The following is an 18,025-nucleotide window of genomic DNA, read 5'->3' on the forward strand; positions in this document are numbered from 1 at the left end:
TGACCTCGTGGTAAGCATTTGGAAAATCTGGACAATTCTAAAAGATTGCATTGGACCTCGTTGTTTCACCTTTGCTGGCATCTTTGTGAAACAAGTTAATAGTGTCACTTACGAGAAATGAGAAAGGGGTTTTCTTCTCTCATCCTTGGACTGAGCGAATTATTTCCTTTTTGGAAGAGGGCTTTACTTCTAAGCTGGTGGCATTTCTGGGGCTTAGATTTTGAATGGAGCACTATTAATATTTCCCAAAGGATAAGACACCATCTATAGTTAAACAAGTTGGGATTCTGACTGACCAGTAACATCCAGGCTTTATTATATCAGAAAATACGAACCTATGGATGATGACCTTGCTCTTTGATGCAAAGAAAACAAAGCAGTTTTTAGTAAAGAGCATATTTATACTATTTGATTAAAATTAAGTTCCTAAGGATCAAATAAGTCCTGATGTTAGGAAACATGATCCTAGAACGATAGATCTCAGGAGTCACTTGGGAGGTGCTACTGCCATGCTTGAGGTCAGAGACAGTAAAGAGAATTAAGAAAGGAGATTTCATGAAGATCATAGACGGGGACTGAGTTTTGCATCTTGTGTTGAAGACTCGAGAAACAGCTCTTTGCCTCAGGAGAAACAGAGTTTTGGCAAGCTGAAATTAAACAAACAAAGAGCTTAAGAGCCCTGTCAGACTACAGTAAAAGTCTCACATTTAAAATAGTCTATTCTGACATTCCTAATGACTGGCTGTGTCCCTATTAAGTGAAAATTCCTACCATTAGTATTTACACCCAGGCCATACGAACGAGAATCTATTGAAAAGAAGAATTTGAATACACCAATCATAGCCAGTCAGCATTAAATATATCATGATTTAAATGAGAATTCAATTAAATGGGAATATTTTTTTATTTCTCATAGCACGCTTCTTATAAACTACCTTTAAAATGATTTTCCAATATAAAAACGCATGCCCATTCTAGAAATTTTTATACACAGAGAAAAGTAGAAAAAAAAATAGTTTGATTGATTGATTGATTGATTGATTTATGAGAGTGAGCAAGCGCGTGTGCAAGCAGGGCCCAGGGCAGAAGGAGAGGCAGAGAGGGAGACTCTCAAGCAGACTCCCCGCTGAGCATGGGGCCCAACCCAGGGCTCCATCTCATGACCCGTAGATCCTGACCTGAGCTGAAACCAAGACTTGGACCCTTAAGGGACTGAGCCACACCCAGTAGCTCCTGTAGTTTTGTCACCAAAGGCAACCGGTGCCAACATTTTGTTAATTTCCCTCTAATATATTTCCTCCTATTGTTTCAGGTCGTGATCGTACACCCTCCTCCTCCCTACGTGTTACCTCTACCGCGATCAGTATGGTTACTGCCTTCTTCACCCTCCACTTCCTGGGAGTGACATTATATTTGCCCTGGTCTTCACGTATAGCTCTGTGCAGCTGCTCATCCCCCCCGCCCCGTCTTATCAAGCAATAACTGACATGTGTCACTGTGTGAGCTTAAGGCGTACAGCATGGCGGGTGGTGCGATGTGCATTTATTGTGACACGTGGACCACAGTAGGTTTTAGTTACCAACCATCCTCTCACATAGATTTAAAAAAAAGAGAGAAAAATTCCCCCTCCCGGCTCTCTGTGTGTCATGGAGACGTGTTAGCTATACTCATCGTGTCCGTCATCCCGGTGCTTACTTACCTTCTAACTGCCAGTCTGTGCATTTGACAGCCTTCTTTCTTTTTTTTTTTTTTTTTTTAATATTTTATTTATTTATTCATTCATGAGAGACACAGAGAGAGAGGCAGAGACACAGGCAGAGGGAGAAGCAGGCTCCCTGTGGGGGCCCGATGTGGGACTCGATCCCAGGACCCCGGGGTTATGGCCTGGGCTGAAGGCAGACACTCAACCCCTGAGCCCCCCGGGGATCCCGACAGCCTTCTTTCAATTCCTTCTCCAGTCCCCCACTTCTGGTAACCACACATCTTGTCTCTGTTCCATGAGGTCGGTGTGTGTTGTTTTAATATTAGATTCCACATCTAAATGAGATCGTACGCTGCTTTTCTCTCTCTGACTTATTTCACTCCGCATGATGCCTTCAGAGTTCATCCAGGTTGTCACCAATGGTAGGAATTCCTCTTTTTTGGTGGAATTATATTCCATTGTGTGTGTGTGTGTGTGTGTGTGTGCGCGCACACAAGCGTGTGTACCACATGTTCTGTGTTCATTCATCCATCAGTGGACACTTGGGCTGTTTCCATGTCCCAGCTGTTGTAGATAATGCTGCTGTGAACACGGGAGTGCAGATATCTTCTCAAGTTAGTGTTTTTGTTTCTTTTGGTTTTATTCCCAGAAGTGGAATTTCTGGATCAGATGGTAGATGTATTTTTAAGTTTTTGAGAAACCTCCCTACTGCCTTGCACTGTGGCTGCACCAGTTTACATTCCCACCAGGAATGGTGCACGAGGGTTCCACATCCTGTCCACATCCTCACTAACATTCGTCACCTCTTGGCCTTTTCGATGACGGCCATCCTAAGAGACATGAAGTGATGGCTCCTGGTTTTCTTTCATTCTACATTGTCTTATTACCTAAATTTCTCTTTTGTCTCTGAATTCTCTTATAAAATATCCCCTTATTCTAAAAACAATTCTACATTCTGCTTTTTCACTTAAAAAATAGTCTAATAATTCCCCCCATGCCGTTAACATTCTTCATAAACAATTTAATTGCATCGTAACAGTCCATTTTAAGTGTATTTTTCATAATGGTAAATGTTCAATCGTTTTTATTTTTTACGTATGCCTTTTTGTTATTAAATACCAAAACCAGTTTAGACATGATGTGGGAAGGCTCTAGTCCAGTTGGACTGAGGTCTGGAAGGAAAGACACCCAGAAATGGGGAGAACTAACGCGTTAGTCACTATTCATTACTCAGTCATTTCTCTGAGAACCACTCGTGAAGAAGATGGGGACAAGGACCAGCTCATAGTCAGATCTTTTTCAAATTAAGACTCTTTATGTAAAATTCCCAATGTGCTGCCTTCTCTCCGTGTTGTTAAGGTTCTAACTGTTGTCTTATCTCCAACAGCCCTCTGATTGTGCTCCTCTTGGTTTCTCTTTAATTTTTGTTTCCGTAGGAAATCATTTGGAACTTCTTATCCCCGAGAATCAAATTATCACCATCTTTAAATTCTGCAAAACTTTCCTGCTAACCACTGAACCCCAGTTACATAATTCGTAAATATCTTTCACACTGACTGCCTGTTTAATCCAGGTCTAAATCATGTTGTGTTTAAAAACATCCTGTTCAATAGTTTTATCCGCCCGGTTACCTCACTTTAAGCTGCTTGGAGAAATAGACTTTCTCTGAAAATGTGTAAGGTATGGATAAAGAACTATTTCTACTAGTTGTTTCCAACAGCTAATTAGGAACCCAGTTCTTAACATGTTTTACCAAAATATTATTCTTGAACACCCGCACCATAACTCGCGTTATAGTAGCCACTTGGCATGGAGGAGAGAAGAAACTAAAAATGATCCCCACCCGCATGGAGCGTAAAGTCTAGTGGAAGAGGCATATAAAAAATAGGTAAACAAATCGTTTTTTTACCATGCGTGTGTATTATACGGTACATCCTGACGTTCTTTTGTAATGTGTAAAGATAGTGATAACAGTGTTTATTCCATAAAATTTTCTTGAATCTTTTTCACATCTATTCCTTTTATTAAAAAAATTTTAATTCTTTTTTATATATTTTTTTAAATTGGAGTTCAATTTGCCAACATATAGCATAACACCCAGTGCTTATCCCATCAAGTGCCCCTAAACTAAGCTGCAAACTTCGGTTTAAAGTGCTTGTCCAAAAAAAATAAAAATAAAAAATAATAAAGTGCTTGTCCATTGGTTTTCTCACCATCTTTGTGATCAAGACACATTCTAAACCAAAATGGGAACGGTGTGAGTGTGCTTGTTTCTGGTTGGTCACGTGTGCATTAACTTCTCACCCTTTGAAGGAGAATTTCTCAGTGTCTTTCGGACTGCCATGGGATTAGTTTGTTCTTGGGTCCTTCACAAAATGATTGGATTCCTAACAAGAAAATGCATTGTAATGTGCCAGGGCGCTGTCCGGCTCTGCTAAACTTCACAGACTGTGCTAACACTTGTAGGATGTGCCAATAAATCTTCCCTCTCTTCCCCTAGGTCCAAGGATCTCATAAAGGAAGCAATCCTTGACAATGACTTCATGAAGAACCTGGAGCTGTCGCAGATCCAGGAGATTGTGGATTGTATGTACCCGGTGGAGTACGGCAAAGACAGTTGCATCATCAAAGAAGGAGATGTGGGGTCACTGGTGTACGTCATGGAAGGTATGGTTTGTAACTCTAATCCTCTGACACTCAGATGCTGCCTTTCATCTTATCAGCCTGCACACAGATGGTGATGTATTATATGGTATGGTTCCACTTCTCTGTCTTTTGTTCTTGAGAAGCAGTTTGGATAGAGGTGGAACACGCTTTAGACACAGTGGCTGAGTAGTCATATGAAGCGTTCGTGTTTAGAATACGAATCTGAGAATCTAGTATGCTTTTAGACATGGAGAAAGGATGAGAGGGCGAAAGAGGGAAATGCTGTTGATTACAGCGGGCACGTCTGCATGCCACCAGGTCGTTGAGCAAGCTCGCGAAGCTTCCAGAGAAGCTCAAGACTTGCGGAAGGTATTTTTGGCCAGATAATCCGAGTGTCAGCTCTACCTTTAATTTTCAGTGTATGACTAGGTCTCTTGCTCTCATGCTTCTATAAAAAGAACGTTTTCGGTGATTTATATGTGCATGAAAGAAGAAATCAGACTGGTCGGATGACCTGTTAGCTATCTAATTAGTAAGAGTGATGGACTGTTTCCTAAATCTTGGGCAAATTAAGATAGAAACGGCTTTGAAAAACAACTGAGGCAGGCACCACCCAAACAGATCGTACACCTAGGAAGATTTTCATATCGTGTATCTCTAACTTGTAATTTCTAATACCATGTCTTCCTTCTGGGAGAAAACAAAAGCCTGAAGATGACTGGGTCAGCCTGGGACAAAGTGAGTTCAGAAGTGCCTGTAAGATCAGAGAGTTGCCGTATAGACGTTAGTCAGTTTATAGGTGGTGATCAACGTCTTACCCTAAGCATTCATGGCAGTGTCCCAGAACTGTCAGGTTGATAGGTCATTAAGAGGGGTGTATTTGGGCAAATGACTTAACTTCTCTGGGTTTTACATAATTTGTCAACAATCCTGTTGATTGCCGCTACTTCCTGGTAGTGGTTCTCAGCTGGTGAGGATTCTATCCCTCCACAGGACATTTGACAATACCTGGTGACATTTTTGGCTGTCACGGGTGGAGGTGGGGAGAGGTACTGCTATCTCGTGGGTAAAGACCAGGAAGGCTGCTTCGCCGGGCTGTTGCCCACAACAAAGAATCATCTGGCCCAAATTGTCCTTAGCGCCGATGTTGCAAAATCCTGCTTTCTCCTGTCTTTGTAAGATTGTTCTGAAGTAATGTGAAATAATTGGAGATCAGGTTTAATGTAAAGTATAAAACAAAACAAAACAAAACAAAAAATAAAGTATAAAACATTGTAAAATAACAGTATGTATTACTGTTTCTATCAAATACTTGGCAGGACGTAAGAAATGTGCTTCCTGCATATGTCATTCACCTTTTAATTTTTCTTTGTGATCGTTTTTGACACGTATGAGGTGGTCAACTACTAAGTCATAATTTCGATCATTTTTTTTCTCCATAAGTGTTCAGCGTTTGGGTCAGTGTCATGAAGTTTTTCTCCAAAAGGAAATAAATGTTCAGTGAGGCTCTCTTCTGAATAAAACCAAGACACAATAGACAAAAACACAAACAGTATTCACTTGGCAGACAATTGCAGGGGAAGAAGATGAAATTATAGGGCAAGAGTATATGTGGGTAGTAAGCAGAAAGGATGAGAAAAATGCAGGGAATATACAGAGATCAAGTATAAACTATAAATACAGAGAGAAATGTCAGGAAGTGTTAACAATTTAAAAACCAAGTTTCAAGCATTTCTTAGTTTATAGTTTTCAGTGGTTTTGTCATTGATTTTTCAGATAATTTATTGTCAGTCACGTTTTTAAGAACATCCTTATTTTATAAAGGAAAGTCCACCTTACTTCCACTATTTGCAGATGCTAATTATTGAAAATCTACTCAAGAAATGGATGTTTCCAGAACCTGTTTGTTGTTTTCCTTTATCTTGAATATCTCTTACGAAAATAGATATCCATGCAACCTTGGAAATTTTTTCTAAAAAACAAAAAAATTCTCTTAATCCATACTACCTTAGCTTCTAAGACTAACTGCTAGTTTACTAGCTATGTCAGAAGAAGCTTGGAAATCCTAGTGTGTATTTACTGAGTGCTTAGAACAAGGTCCAACACACTGAGCATGCTTTTTATAATAAATGCTTGCCGTGTATAAAATTTATTTACCTTCAAAACAATCCCATGAGGTAAGGGGTAATATTTATTATTCTTCTTTATAGTTGAAAAGACAGAGGCCTGATGAGGTTAAGTAATTTGCCTGGGTCTCCCAACTAGTTTATAGTAGAATTAGGATTGAACCCAAGTCAGGGTTCTCCTAAGAAATGGAGCCGATAGATAGATGGATAGATAAATGGATAGATAGAGAGAGAGACGATTGATAGATCTTGATGGATAGATACTTATTTTAAGGAATTGGCTCATGTGATTGTGGCACTGGCAAATCCAAAAATCTACATGGTGAGGTCAGCAGGCTAGAGATCCAGGGAAGAGTTGATGTTGCCGTTCAAATCTGAAGGTCAGCTGTTGGCAGAAATCCTCTTTTTCTGGGGAGGTCTGCCTTTTTTTTTTCGATTGAGGCCTTCAAACAATTGCACGAGGCCCACCAACATTCTGAAGGTAATCCACAGCTCAAAGTCTCCTGAATTAGATGTTCATTTCTACAGAATTCCTTCACGCAAGTATCTAGGATAATGTTGGACCAATAATATCTGGATATCGTGGCCTAGGAAGTTGACACATAAAGTTAACCATCCCAGGTCCACTTCTTATCAACTGGGGCACCTGCGCGCATCTCCTTAAACCGTGCTTAATTTCCAAGTAAAGGTGGCAGCAAGTTCGAAGCTCCACCTAACATGATGTGACGATTCTGAGTAGGGCTGAAAACCCAGTAACACTTTACCCTAAAGAGGGTACAGAGTCCTGGGGTACTATTTGCTCTTTCCCTTAATATTCCGTAATTGAGATGCTATGTTGTAAAGCTAATACTTAAACACTGTGATGTAAAGTCTCTATATCTCGTGTTACATGAATAAGGGGGAATGAGAGAAGAAAACGAAGCGTTTTGTGCACATACATGCCCTTACACGCACACGCCTACACACAAACATATTTATGACAAAGTAAAGAAGAAATACCCATGACAGGCTTCCCGACGTAAAGGTAAACATACTAATCCCCCCCCCCCCATTGCTTCAAGCCAATTCTGATGAATTTTATTTATCTGACTTTTCCTGCTGTATGGACTAAACAGCAAGTCCTCTTAATTATCTTTCGTAAAACAGGATTTTAAATAGTGTATCAATATTCGGAGTCACAGATTTTGCAGTAATGCTGTTGATTGCCTTCAGCTAAACTCACGAACGTGATATAATCTTATAAACTGATGCTGATCTGTCCCCAAGCTGTGATTCTAACCAGTTCAGTGTAACTTTGGCCGATCTTGTGCTAATACCCTTGTGTCAAAATAATTTCAAATTAAAAACAAAAGGTCATTTAAATTTTTATAAGTTTTAATTGAAGAAATGTTTCATTGTTTAATTAGCTTTTTATCAACGTTTTTAATCTTCTCAAAATTTAGATAGCAATGTTCTTGATAGAGATGGATTCTTTTTCATCTGTGAGCATTAATATTTATAAAGAGCATTCCATAGCAACTACAGATGAGTAGGTTATGGAGGATCATTCACAAACTTGCTTATTATCCAGACATTCAGGAAAATACCCAGGGAATTTACGTGGAAAATCAGTCCGGTTTTCTCTGTCTCTCTTTACTCAAATGAAGTTTCTTCATATAATGCTGTTTAACATGTGCCTCAAGTAGCTTTTATTTTAGCTGGGCAGTGTCCCAAGTATGATTGCACACCTAAATGCCAGAATTTTCTCATCGTTTTAGCAAAAGAGAATAGTCATATGGTAAGACTTCACTAATTAGGAATGACTGGGGAAAAAAATCATCTGGGGGTAGTGTAAATATATTATCATATATTTTCAAGCAAAATGAGTTGTGTCACTTTCAGATACTTAAAATTGCTGGCTAGTAGAAGTTTCAATGTTAAGTTTGAGTCAGAATTGTTTGGTATTAGTTTTTTAAAGCAGTAGCGTAAGTAGGTTACATTGCTGAGGCTCTGTTTATATTTTAATTATGTTTTCAAATATATAAATGACTCTTAAGAAATACTTGAATACAGTGTATTTTCTTAAATGGACACTAGCCTTAATCATGATGTGATATTTATTACTCTCCTTATACTCTTACCCTCCTTTTGGTTATCATAGAGACATTTTAGTCTGTTGTGTTCCAAAATAATACATATTCTGATTCAGTGACTTTCAATGGTGATGTGAATAAAGCATCTTCTCCGTGAATCTAATTGAATATTTTTATACTGAAAAATGTTGAATTTGTATCCATCAAAGTGGTGGGCTTGTACCTTTTCTGTGATGTTTCATTGTGGAAGCAAATAGATTACATTTTATTTCCTAAAAAAAAAAAAAAAAAAAAAGGAATGTCATCTATTTAGCGTTCTATGAGCATTGGCTATTTTTAGTTAAACTTTTCAATGAAATTATCCTTTTTTTTATGAGGTGCTTGTTAATGATAATAGCTTTTATTACGTACTTATAAATGCCAGGTAGTGTTTAATCCTTTCATAAGTATTACATTTCAATCTTCATAGCAACCTTGAGGAGTAGATATTCTGTTCTCTGCATGTTAATAGATGGAGACCCTGATGGATAGACAAGGTGGGTAACTTGGCCAGGATCATCCCACTGGGACGTTGAGGTGTGAACCTGGGCTATGTGCTCCAGAGTTCCTACACATAAATGGGGCAATGATAACTTTCAAAGTGCAGATTAGAAGTCTTTGTGGTACATAATTATTAGGTATTATGATCCCAGTTTTAGGAGCCCATTAAAGATGTGCAGCATTCAACCATAGGCTAAAAAAATGATCTGATTATTTTCAAGGAAAATAGAGAACTTGAATGACCATAGTGCAAAGACAGAATAATTCAGATGTTTCTTTTTTTTTTTTTTTAAGGATTTTATTTATCTATTCATGAGAGAGAGAGAGAGAGAGAGAGAGAGAGAGGCAGGGACACAGGAAGAGGGAGGAGAAACAGGCCCCATGCAGAGAGCCTGATGTGGGACTCGATCCTGGGACCCCCAGGATCATGCCCTGAACCAAAGGCAGATGCTCAACTGCTGAGCCACTCAGGTGTCCCCAGGTGTTTCTATAAATACCTTTTATGTCTCTCTGCATCCTTTGAACACTGAAGAGCTTATTGACCTCTCCATCCATCTTCAGTGGTTCACTCCTCTCCTGTTACCCATAACTCCTTCCTTATTGAAAGAGCATTCGTGCTTTGGCTTAATCTTGGCCCATCTCTCTGTCCTTATGGTTGGGACTCAACTCTGCTGTACACCCGGAGGGACCTATGTTTTCTGTCTGTAGTGAATAGCATTGATTCTGTTTTTGGCACAGCCCACCCCCCATTTTTTTTAAGAAGCTCATCCTGCACAACTCTTTGAATATGGCCTTTGTACACGGATGCTAAGTGATACTTAACTATTCCCATGAACACTCAGGGACTCACTTTACTATTGTTACTGCACAGAGACTGTACCTTTTCCTTCTGAAGACAAAGTTGTCGGGTTGTCTGCTCGGCAGCTTCCTTCCCCACTCTGTGCGTCGATCCCAGGTCTGCCCGGTAGACTGATGTCCAACACTGTTCATTCATCAGTGGGGACGGGAATCATCCTGCTGGCCGCCGTTGGGAAGTAAACTTGCTTGACTTGGTACTTTCAGCTCTGCTCACCTCTCCCCCTGAAACATTTTTACTGACTTTATATCATTAAATGATGTATGAAAGCTGACATTCAGAGAGGGATTTTATATAAAATTGAACATTAATGATGAGCCTCGCCGTGTCATTTGGCATTCAAAACACTACCTGCGCTCGTGAGTGTGAGGGAATTGAATGCATTTTCATATGAATGAGCTTTCTTGGTAATTTAAATATGAGAAACAGACCATTTTATTCTCCAAAATCTAGGTGTTGCCTTTTGGCCTTATGAGTTTTTCATGTTAATCTGAAAGCTATCTTTAGAACAGTGAAATACGGATGCGCTTAAAGTTGTTTTGCAGCTCTTTCATTGGGCCAAGCTTATAATATTAATGTGGAAGAGCAAACCTATGACTGCTTATCTAAAACCGAAAGAGACATCTGTTTAGAAGAAGTGGTCATAAACCAAGTGGATCAGGAAGTATTAAATGCAAGTATTAAACTGTATCTCAGTATGGAGTCAATGGCGAAGACAGGGTCTGAGATATTTCGATGCAATGGGGATATCACATTGATTTTGGGGTGCCGAGCTTCAAAAAAGCCTTTGATAGACTCGACCCAGTCCAGGAAGTATAAATATATATATCCCACCCATGCATAGATGGAAATTTTAGGAAGAAAGCATACTTTTTAGATACTGAAAATGCTGTCACTTGAAAAGGGAATTATTCCTCGTGAATCTACGTGACCTAAGGAGAAATGCAAGCTATAGGGAAGACTTTGGAATCAACATGCTGCTGAATAATACGCTCCAGGAGTGAAATGAGCAGCCTGATGTGATGGCAAGAACCCCATCTCAGGAGTCATTCCAGCAGTGACTGCAGAGCATCTGCTTGGAGAGAGTTTGTGGGGGTGAAGGAGGGATTCCCTGTGGCTGACTCATATGCCGTGCATCTCCCATCCTTTCCCTAAACTCCGACGTTCCCTGTCTGTGGGGCTGTGAGCGCGTCTCCTACAAGCTCGCCTATGAGAACCCAGCCCTCCAAAGGCTTCCTCTCAAGAACTCCCCTGTACGTGCAGTGTTAAATGCTTTTGTACCATGTTATGTAACTCGAATCATCTTGCACGTATTTTCCTGTTGCTTAATTTTTTGGTTCAATTTTATGTTGCGCTGCATAACCCAATTTATTTATCCCTTCTGCTAATGATTATATTTAGACTGTTTCCAGTTTTTTTTTTTTTTTTGCTCTAAATTGCTAATGAGCCTGAGCAGCTTTTCCTGTGTTCAAGGGCCCTCTGTGTTTCTTCAGTGAAGTGTCTGTTGTAGTCTTTTCCCCATTTTTTTTCTGTTGGTTGGTTGACTTTACATAGTTTAATCCCTGCCAGTTAGGTGCCTGGCAAATATCTTTCTCAATCCGTAGCTTTAATTTTTACTCATCTGTGACTCTTTTGATGAACAGAAGTTACTAATTCTAGTGTAGGCAAATACATCAGTCTTCTTCTTGATGTATGTTTGCATCTTGGTAAGAAGTTCCAGAGGGCAGTATTCTTCATGCCCATGCTTATGTGTATGCGTGTGTCCGTGAAGGCAGGTGCTTGACTTAGGTGCATGAGGAATTATCTATCAAGGGTTATGTCCACATTTGTGATCTAAATGAGAGTTGTCCTTTTTAAAACAGGAACCCGGAAAGGCAATACATTTTCATTTCTATGTTCCTTTTTCCCTAATGTATTTTAAGAATTCTTTATAAATGGTCCTTAGAGGATAGTCTATATATTTTTGAATACCCTTGGAGAGAACAGTGTCTTTTTTTCTGTGAGGGTGCATTGGATATTTGGAAATAATCATGAGTCATTTAGTGATAGATTTGATGAGTAGGGATAGATGATTTAGCCAAGCCATACCTTTTTCCTTTGGTGCTAATATAGATAAAGATGTGTGTGTGTCATCGTAAAGTAATGGCATTTGTTGTACAAGTCAAGAAAAATTAGCAAGATGTTTTCAGGATATCATTTTTGGAAAAATTGACATACTTTGAAGGATAACGTTCTTACTACTCATTAGGCTGCTTACTTCTTTGGGTGATTTTGTAAAAATAGCTTGATCACATTGTGGTTCTACCAATGTAGCAATGTAGCTTGCTCCATTTTTATTTCCAAAATTTTAATGGTAGAATTGAATTTATTACATCGAGGAGGGCAGTAGTGTGGCTTTTCTTACTTTTGAAGACTCTCAAAAGATAAAATCCTCGAAAATTAACATATCTGCTTTTTTTTTTTTTTTTTGAGACAGAAAAAGTAGGAGAGCCATCAGGGTTTTGTTGTTGTTGTTATTGTTGTTTGTGTTTTTTTTTTCAAAAAATCAATCTAAAATTGGTAAAGGATTTCATAGGTTATGTTAAAATAGCTACAGGTATCTTTCTTACTATTACTTCATACCAGTTTTGGGTTTTATTTCTACGCTCATTCATTTTGCTAAACTTCCCACCCCTCCATTCTGCGATTTTGAGAGAATGCCAAATTTGAAAGTTTAAAGATGCATTTTCAGTGAACGTTCAAGATGAGTACAGCGTCGCTGAAAAAAAATGAAAAGAAAATCTGGATTAGTACCGTTTTGGCAACCGTGTGATCACACATTGATTTCCTGCTAATGAAGTAAAACCGACTTTGGGCATCAGGACACGGGACGGGTGACCGGTTTGCATGCTAAATGTTACACAGGCTTCTGAAATTGTCGTGGGTTCAATTTCAGAGCACAGAGATGTATTTCTTCAGACTTTTAACAAGATTTCAAATGATTTTTGGTGGGGGGTGGTGGACAGGCTAATGCTTTTAATATCCATTCCTCTAATGAGAAGCCCCCGAATGGTTAGCAGTTGTGTTGGCAGGTTCCGGAAGGGCTGGGCAGAGAGGAGCTGCTTCCCAGCACCCAGAAGCTGCGTGGTGTGGCTGCCATGGCAACAGCCCACCCCACCCCCGGGACAAAGGCCTTGCAACTGGTCTCTGAATCCTCCTTGGAATTCTTCCCTGACTCCACACTGGGGAAAGGCAGCCTGTAATAGCACATACCTTATCTGGGTTTAACTGCTGTAGCTTTGGAAGGTTGACGTCTGAGTCTGATCTTTATAGTTAGGCCCATCTGTAAACTCCTTTCTGATGAAAATGAAAACATTTTTGTGCTTTAACTTCTTAAGGTGCGCATGGAGATATAAAATTACGATGGGTGATTTAAGAGGCTATTAAAATTAATTCCCCCAAATTCACGCTTTATGCGTATTCAAAATACCAAGAAATTATTGGTGACTGTATTTATATTAATGATTTATTTAGTACCATTTCTTCTTCCTGCCTTGTTTGCCCAACTTTACCAAAGCTGATTGTCTTTTGGGTCCGATGAAACCACTTGATAGTGATTCATAGAAATAAATGGAAGTAGGTGATTTTAAAACAAGAGACAGTATTTACTTTCTGTTGACTGTGTGCTGCTGTCTTGTGTGACTTAACAAGAGCACTGAAGTGACTTTGATGCTTTTCATTCTCAAAGCCAATTAAGTGACTGTTCTTTTATCAATAGCAAAGCTATACTGGAAAAATCATCTGGTGAAGGTGGCCCAGTGTTAGGAAAGGTAGTTTTCCATTTCACTAATATGTATTTACAGAGTAAAGCTAACACTTTTCACACAATTATAATTAACGCCAACGTGTTTAAAATTTTCCTTCAAAAATCGTTCAGACTTCTTTAAAATGTCACTGATTTCCCACTGGCAAAAAAGAAGGGAGTGAGCATTCGTTTCCATTAGAGTTTAATTAATAGCCTATTGTGATAACTTTTACCGAAAGCCATTTACATACTCATCCAACTTCTTTTTTTCATGTATATGACTAGAAAAATATAATTCAATGCTACATTTTATATTTGACTTGTGTTTACAGAGCATCATTTTACATTACTCTCTTATTATATTGTATCGCATATTGTTTTAGAATATTTAAGACCTTCAGCAATATTCTTAACATAGATTTATGCTGTCCCCAGTGTTCCACTCAATGATAGGAGCACATGCCCTTAAATTAAAGTCATTTTTTAAAGATTTGTAATAATTTGCTCCAACATTTCCAGTGCAGACATTTTTATTGACTCAGCCTGTTGGAAATATTCATGCACATAGATTTATACTTTGTGCGCATATGTGTGTATATGAATTTACATGAAATTAGTTCCTTCCAGAGTTCACATTATATTTTAGGAGATGATGGGGGTGGTTGATATAATATATGGGATGCTATCCGTGGTTAAATTCAAATTTATAAGAAAAGTAGAGGATTAACAACAATAGTCCTAGGTATTGATGATAAGGCTCTCAAGTGCATTAAAAATTAGTCTGCAAAGGAAAAATACTTAGTTTAGGTGTTTTTTAGAACAATTTTCATGCCAGCTTCTTAAAAGACAATTAAGGTATCTTCTATGGAAAGTCTTGACATTATATTTAATCCTATGAATTTAAGTTTTTATTTCTTACAGTCTAGAGGTCAGATCCACATGAAATAGGAAGAATGTTTCAGCAGATTTTTCTTTGTGTTGAGAATTAGGTTGCATATATACATAGCAGGCCTTGCTAAACTACCGTGCTTTCCTCCTCCTCCATATGGTGTGTTTCTACAAAAGTAGAAGAGGTGTTAAGAGATAAAGCAGACTGTGGATTTGACTGAGCGTCGTCCATGAATACATGAAATTCTTTGTGAATCCCTCGACAATTGCGAACAGCAAGGAAAGTATTTAATGAAGTTCTTTTGGCGGTACGGTTTCTTTATTATGATTCACTTACCAGTTCATTTGATTATTTATTCATCTCTGCTGTTAATTCGTACAAATGCTTTCTCAGATCTGACTGTGTGTCAGTAGACACTGGGGATATAATAGTGAACAAGATAGACGCAGTCCCATATCGTCCAGACCCTCAGCCTGATGACATAGTAGGGAAAAAGCACAAGAAATATTCACAGAAATAAGCCCAATAGTTCTGGAGCTATGAGTAAATCGAGACCACAGGGTGATGTAAGAGAGAATCACAAGGTAGGTGTGGCAGATCGGGATATGGGGCAGGGAGGGCTTTCCTTAGCAGGTATCATTTGAGCTGAGACCCGAGTGACGGGAAGGAGCCACACACACGAAAGTGTGGATGGAGGTTCCAGATGGGGACAGCTGCAAGTAGAAAGGTGCCAAGGTGGGGAAGGATTGGCCTAGTCAAGAGAACGAAGGCCATGACATGACTTGACATTGGCAAGGTCACTTGTAGGATGCTGGGGGTGGTTTAAATTTATTTCAAGAGATTTCCGGAGCATTGGAGTTTAGGTTGAGATGGGACATGATGTGATTTAAGTTTTTAAGTTTTAGGAGTAGAAAAATAGATGCCACGGATGATCGAGGGTGGAAAACATGTCCCATGGAGTGGGGATAGGGTACACAGGGATTCCGGTTGGGAGGTTGTACATAGCAGTGATCTAAGCGGGATGTAATGCTGGCTCGGGCTGGGATGACAGCATGGGAAGGGAGGCACGGCGGGCGTATTTTGGCAGCTCGTAGATGTGCTACGGGGGTGAACGAAAGAGAAATTGGGAAGGACTTGTAGGTTTTTGATTTAAACAGCTGGGCGAGGTGCCTGGGTGGCCCAGTCAGTGATGCGTCTGCCTTTGGCCCAGGTCATGATCTCAGGGCCCCAGGATCGAGCCCTGGGTCGGGCTCCCTGCTCAGCGAGGGGTCTGTTTCTCCCTCTGCCTCCGTTGCTCCCCCTGCTTGTGCTCTCTGTCTTATACACACCCTCTCTGTCAAATAAATACTAAAATCTTTTTTTTAAAAAAAAGGACAGTTGGGCAAACAGTGGTGCCATTTTCTGAGATGGGAGAAAGTGTGTAGAGTTCGTGGTGAGGAAGCGAAATCGGGCGTCTGTCGCGGTGATGTGAAGGTCAGATGCCACTGGGGGTGCCACGTGGGTGACACCTGTCTGACAGCCCAGGTAAGAGGTCTGAGTGGAGGTGGAAGTGTCCTGTTAGTGAAACAAAGCAGAGAGAGGAGATGGATGAACGTTCTCTTGTGCTGCGAGTAGTTGCTTTACCTGCAGCAGATCAAATGGGCGAATTTTGGTATCTTAACAGAGTTCATACTCAGAGATATTCATAGTATCTTAAAATTCTTTAATGAGAAATCTTTGTAATAAACTGAAAATTCCTTCCAACGTAATCACACTAGCGTTTCGAAGGCGGAGTCCTCGAAGTCTGGTCCGGGGAAACTTGTAGGGGCTCTTTGAGGTCAAACGTGTCTCTATCATAATACGAGCAGGTCATTTGTCCTCTGTCTCACTCTCTCATGAGTGTGCCTTAGAGTTTTCTAGAAGTGACATGACGTATAATACAGCTGCAGGGAGGGGGCTGAAGCAGAGGGTGAAGCTGTCTTCTCTGGGGCCAGACATCAATTCGATTTCCAAAGAAGTATTAAAAACGTGGCATGCCTGTTACTAAAATGTTTGTTTTTAACATATTATTTTCATAAAAATCTTTTTGACATGTAATACTTTTATTATTTTCAAGTGAATACATGTGTTAAAAAATTTCCTTGTTGAGGTCTAATGGAATAAACATCAATAGATCTAACCCAGAGAAGCAAAATCTCTGAAGTTTTCACTAATTTTTGTTAGTGTTAAGCGGTTCTGAAACATGACCTGAAGACAAATATGACCAACTGCATGCTTGTTCTGACAAAGACGCTGGATTATTTTGTTTAAAATATCAGATATTGAGGGGCTCCTGGGTGGCACAGTCCGTTAAGTGTCAGCTCAGACCGTGACCTCGGGGTCCTGGGATCGAACCCCATGTCGGGCTCCCTGCTCAGCGAGGAGTCTGCTTCTCCCTCTCCCTCTGTCCCTCCACCTCCCACTCATACTCACTTGCTCTCTCTCACATACTCTCTGTCTCTCAAATAAATAAATAAAATTCTTTAAAAAAAATCAGATATTAACTCCACAACCCCAAATAGCACATACCTAGGATCGTGTTACAAAACAAGCGTCTTTTTATTTATGTTTTTGTTTATTGTACTATGATTGACGTATAACATAATATTAGTTTTAGGTATACAACACAAGGATTTGATCTTGGACATATTGAGAAATGATCAACGCAGTAAGTCTAATTAACATCCACTGCCATGCACGGTTATAAATTTTTTTGTTGTTTTGATGAGAACTTTTAAGATTTATTGTCTTAACAACTTTCAATTATGGAATACAGCCTTATTAACTGCAGTTACCATGCTGTACATTTCATCTGCAGGACTTGCTTGGTTTATAACTGGAAGGTTGGGTAACAAATGGCTTTTAAATAAAGTCTTGGTGAGTCTTGGTAAGGTAGAAACAAAAATTTCTGTGAAGACAGACATTTAAATCTAGAGCAAATAGCCAATACTGATCAACAATGGGCAACCCAGTTGCATTGCGGCGCCTATTATTCCGTTAATCACATCCCATTTCACAGTTTGAAAGGCATCCTTGATGCATTTTGTGGGTTCTGTTTGCACACTTTCTGATGGTCAAGATTTGGGAAGATAGTTGGGTTTCCCCAGTGATTATCCTGAATTCGTGGAGTAGGATACTGAATATTTTTTTTCTGTAATTAGACTTTAATTATAGTTCTAAAAGAATAAAGGAATCAAATATGCTTTGAATCCAATCAGCATTTTTGGAGAAGAAAACGGTTTTATGGTGTGTTTATTTCTCACTTAAAAGAATTCTAGAAAATGTAGCTTTTTCTATTTGGAAGGTTCAGTGCAATTACTCACGCAAGGGCATAAATGCTTTCAAATGAAATGAGAGAATACATTATATTACGCGTGGTCCCGGTGTAGTCC

The 18,025-nt window shown here is 39.4% G+C and overlaps 1 protein-coding gene across 4 annotated transcripts in view; it reads left to right on the plus strand.

The window, feature by feature from the left end:
* PRKG1 (protein kinase cGMP-dependent 1) overlaps positions 1-18,025 on the plus strand; it is a 1,198,973-nt gene that overhangs the window by 152,402 nt on the left and 1,028,546 nt on the right. For all 4 annotated transcript variants that reach the window (XM_072803730.1, XM_072803729.1, XM_072803732.1 and 1 more), the window contains exon 2: positions 4,203-4,369. In XM_072803730.1, coding sequence (XP_072659831.1) covers positions 4,203-4,369 — 167 coding nt within the window. The remainder of the gene's footprint in view (positions 1-4,202; positions 4,370-18,025) is intronic.

This window comes from Canis lupus, chromosome 27 (assembly GCF_048164855.1).
Source record: "Canis lupus baileyi chromosome 27, mCanLup2.hap1, whole genome shotgun sequence".
In the NCBI taxonomy this organism is placed as follows: Eukaryota; Metazoa; Chordata; class Mammalia; order Carnivora; family Canidae; genus Canis; species Canis lupus.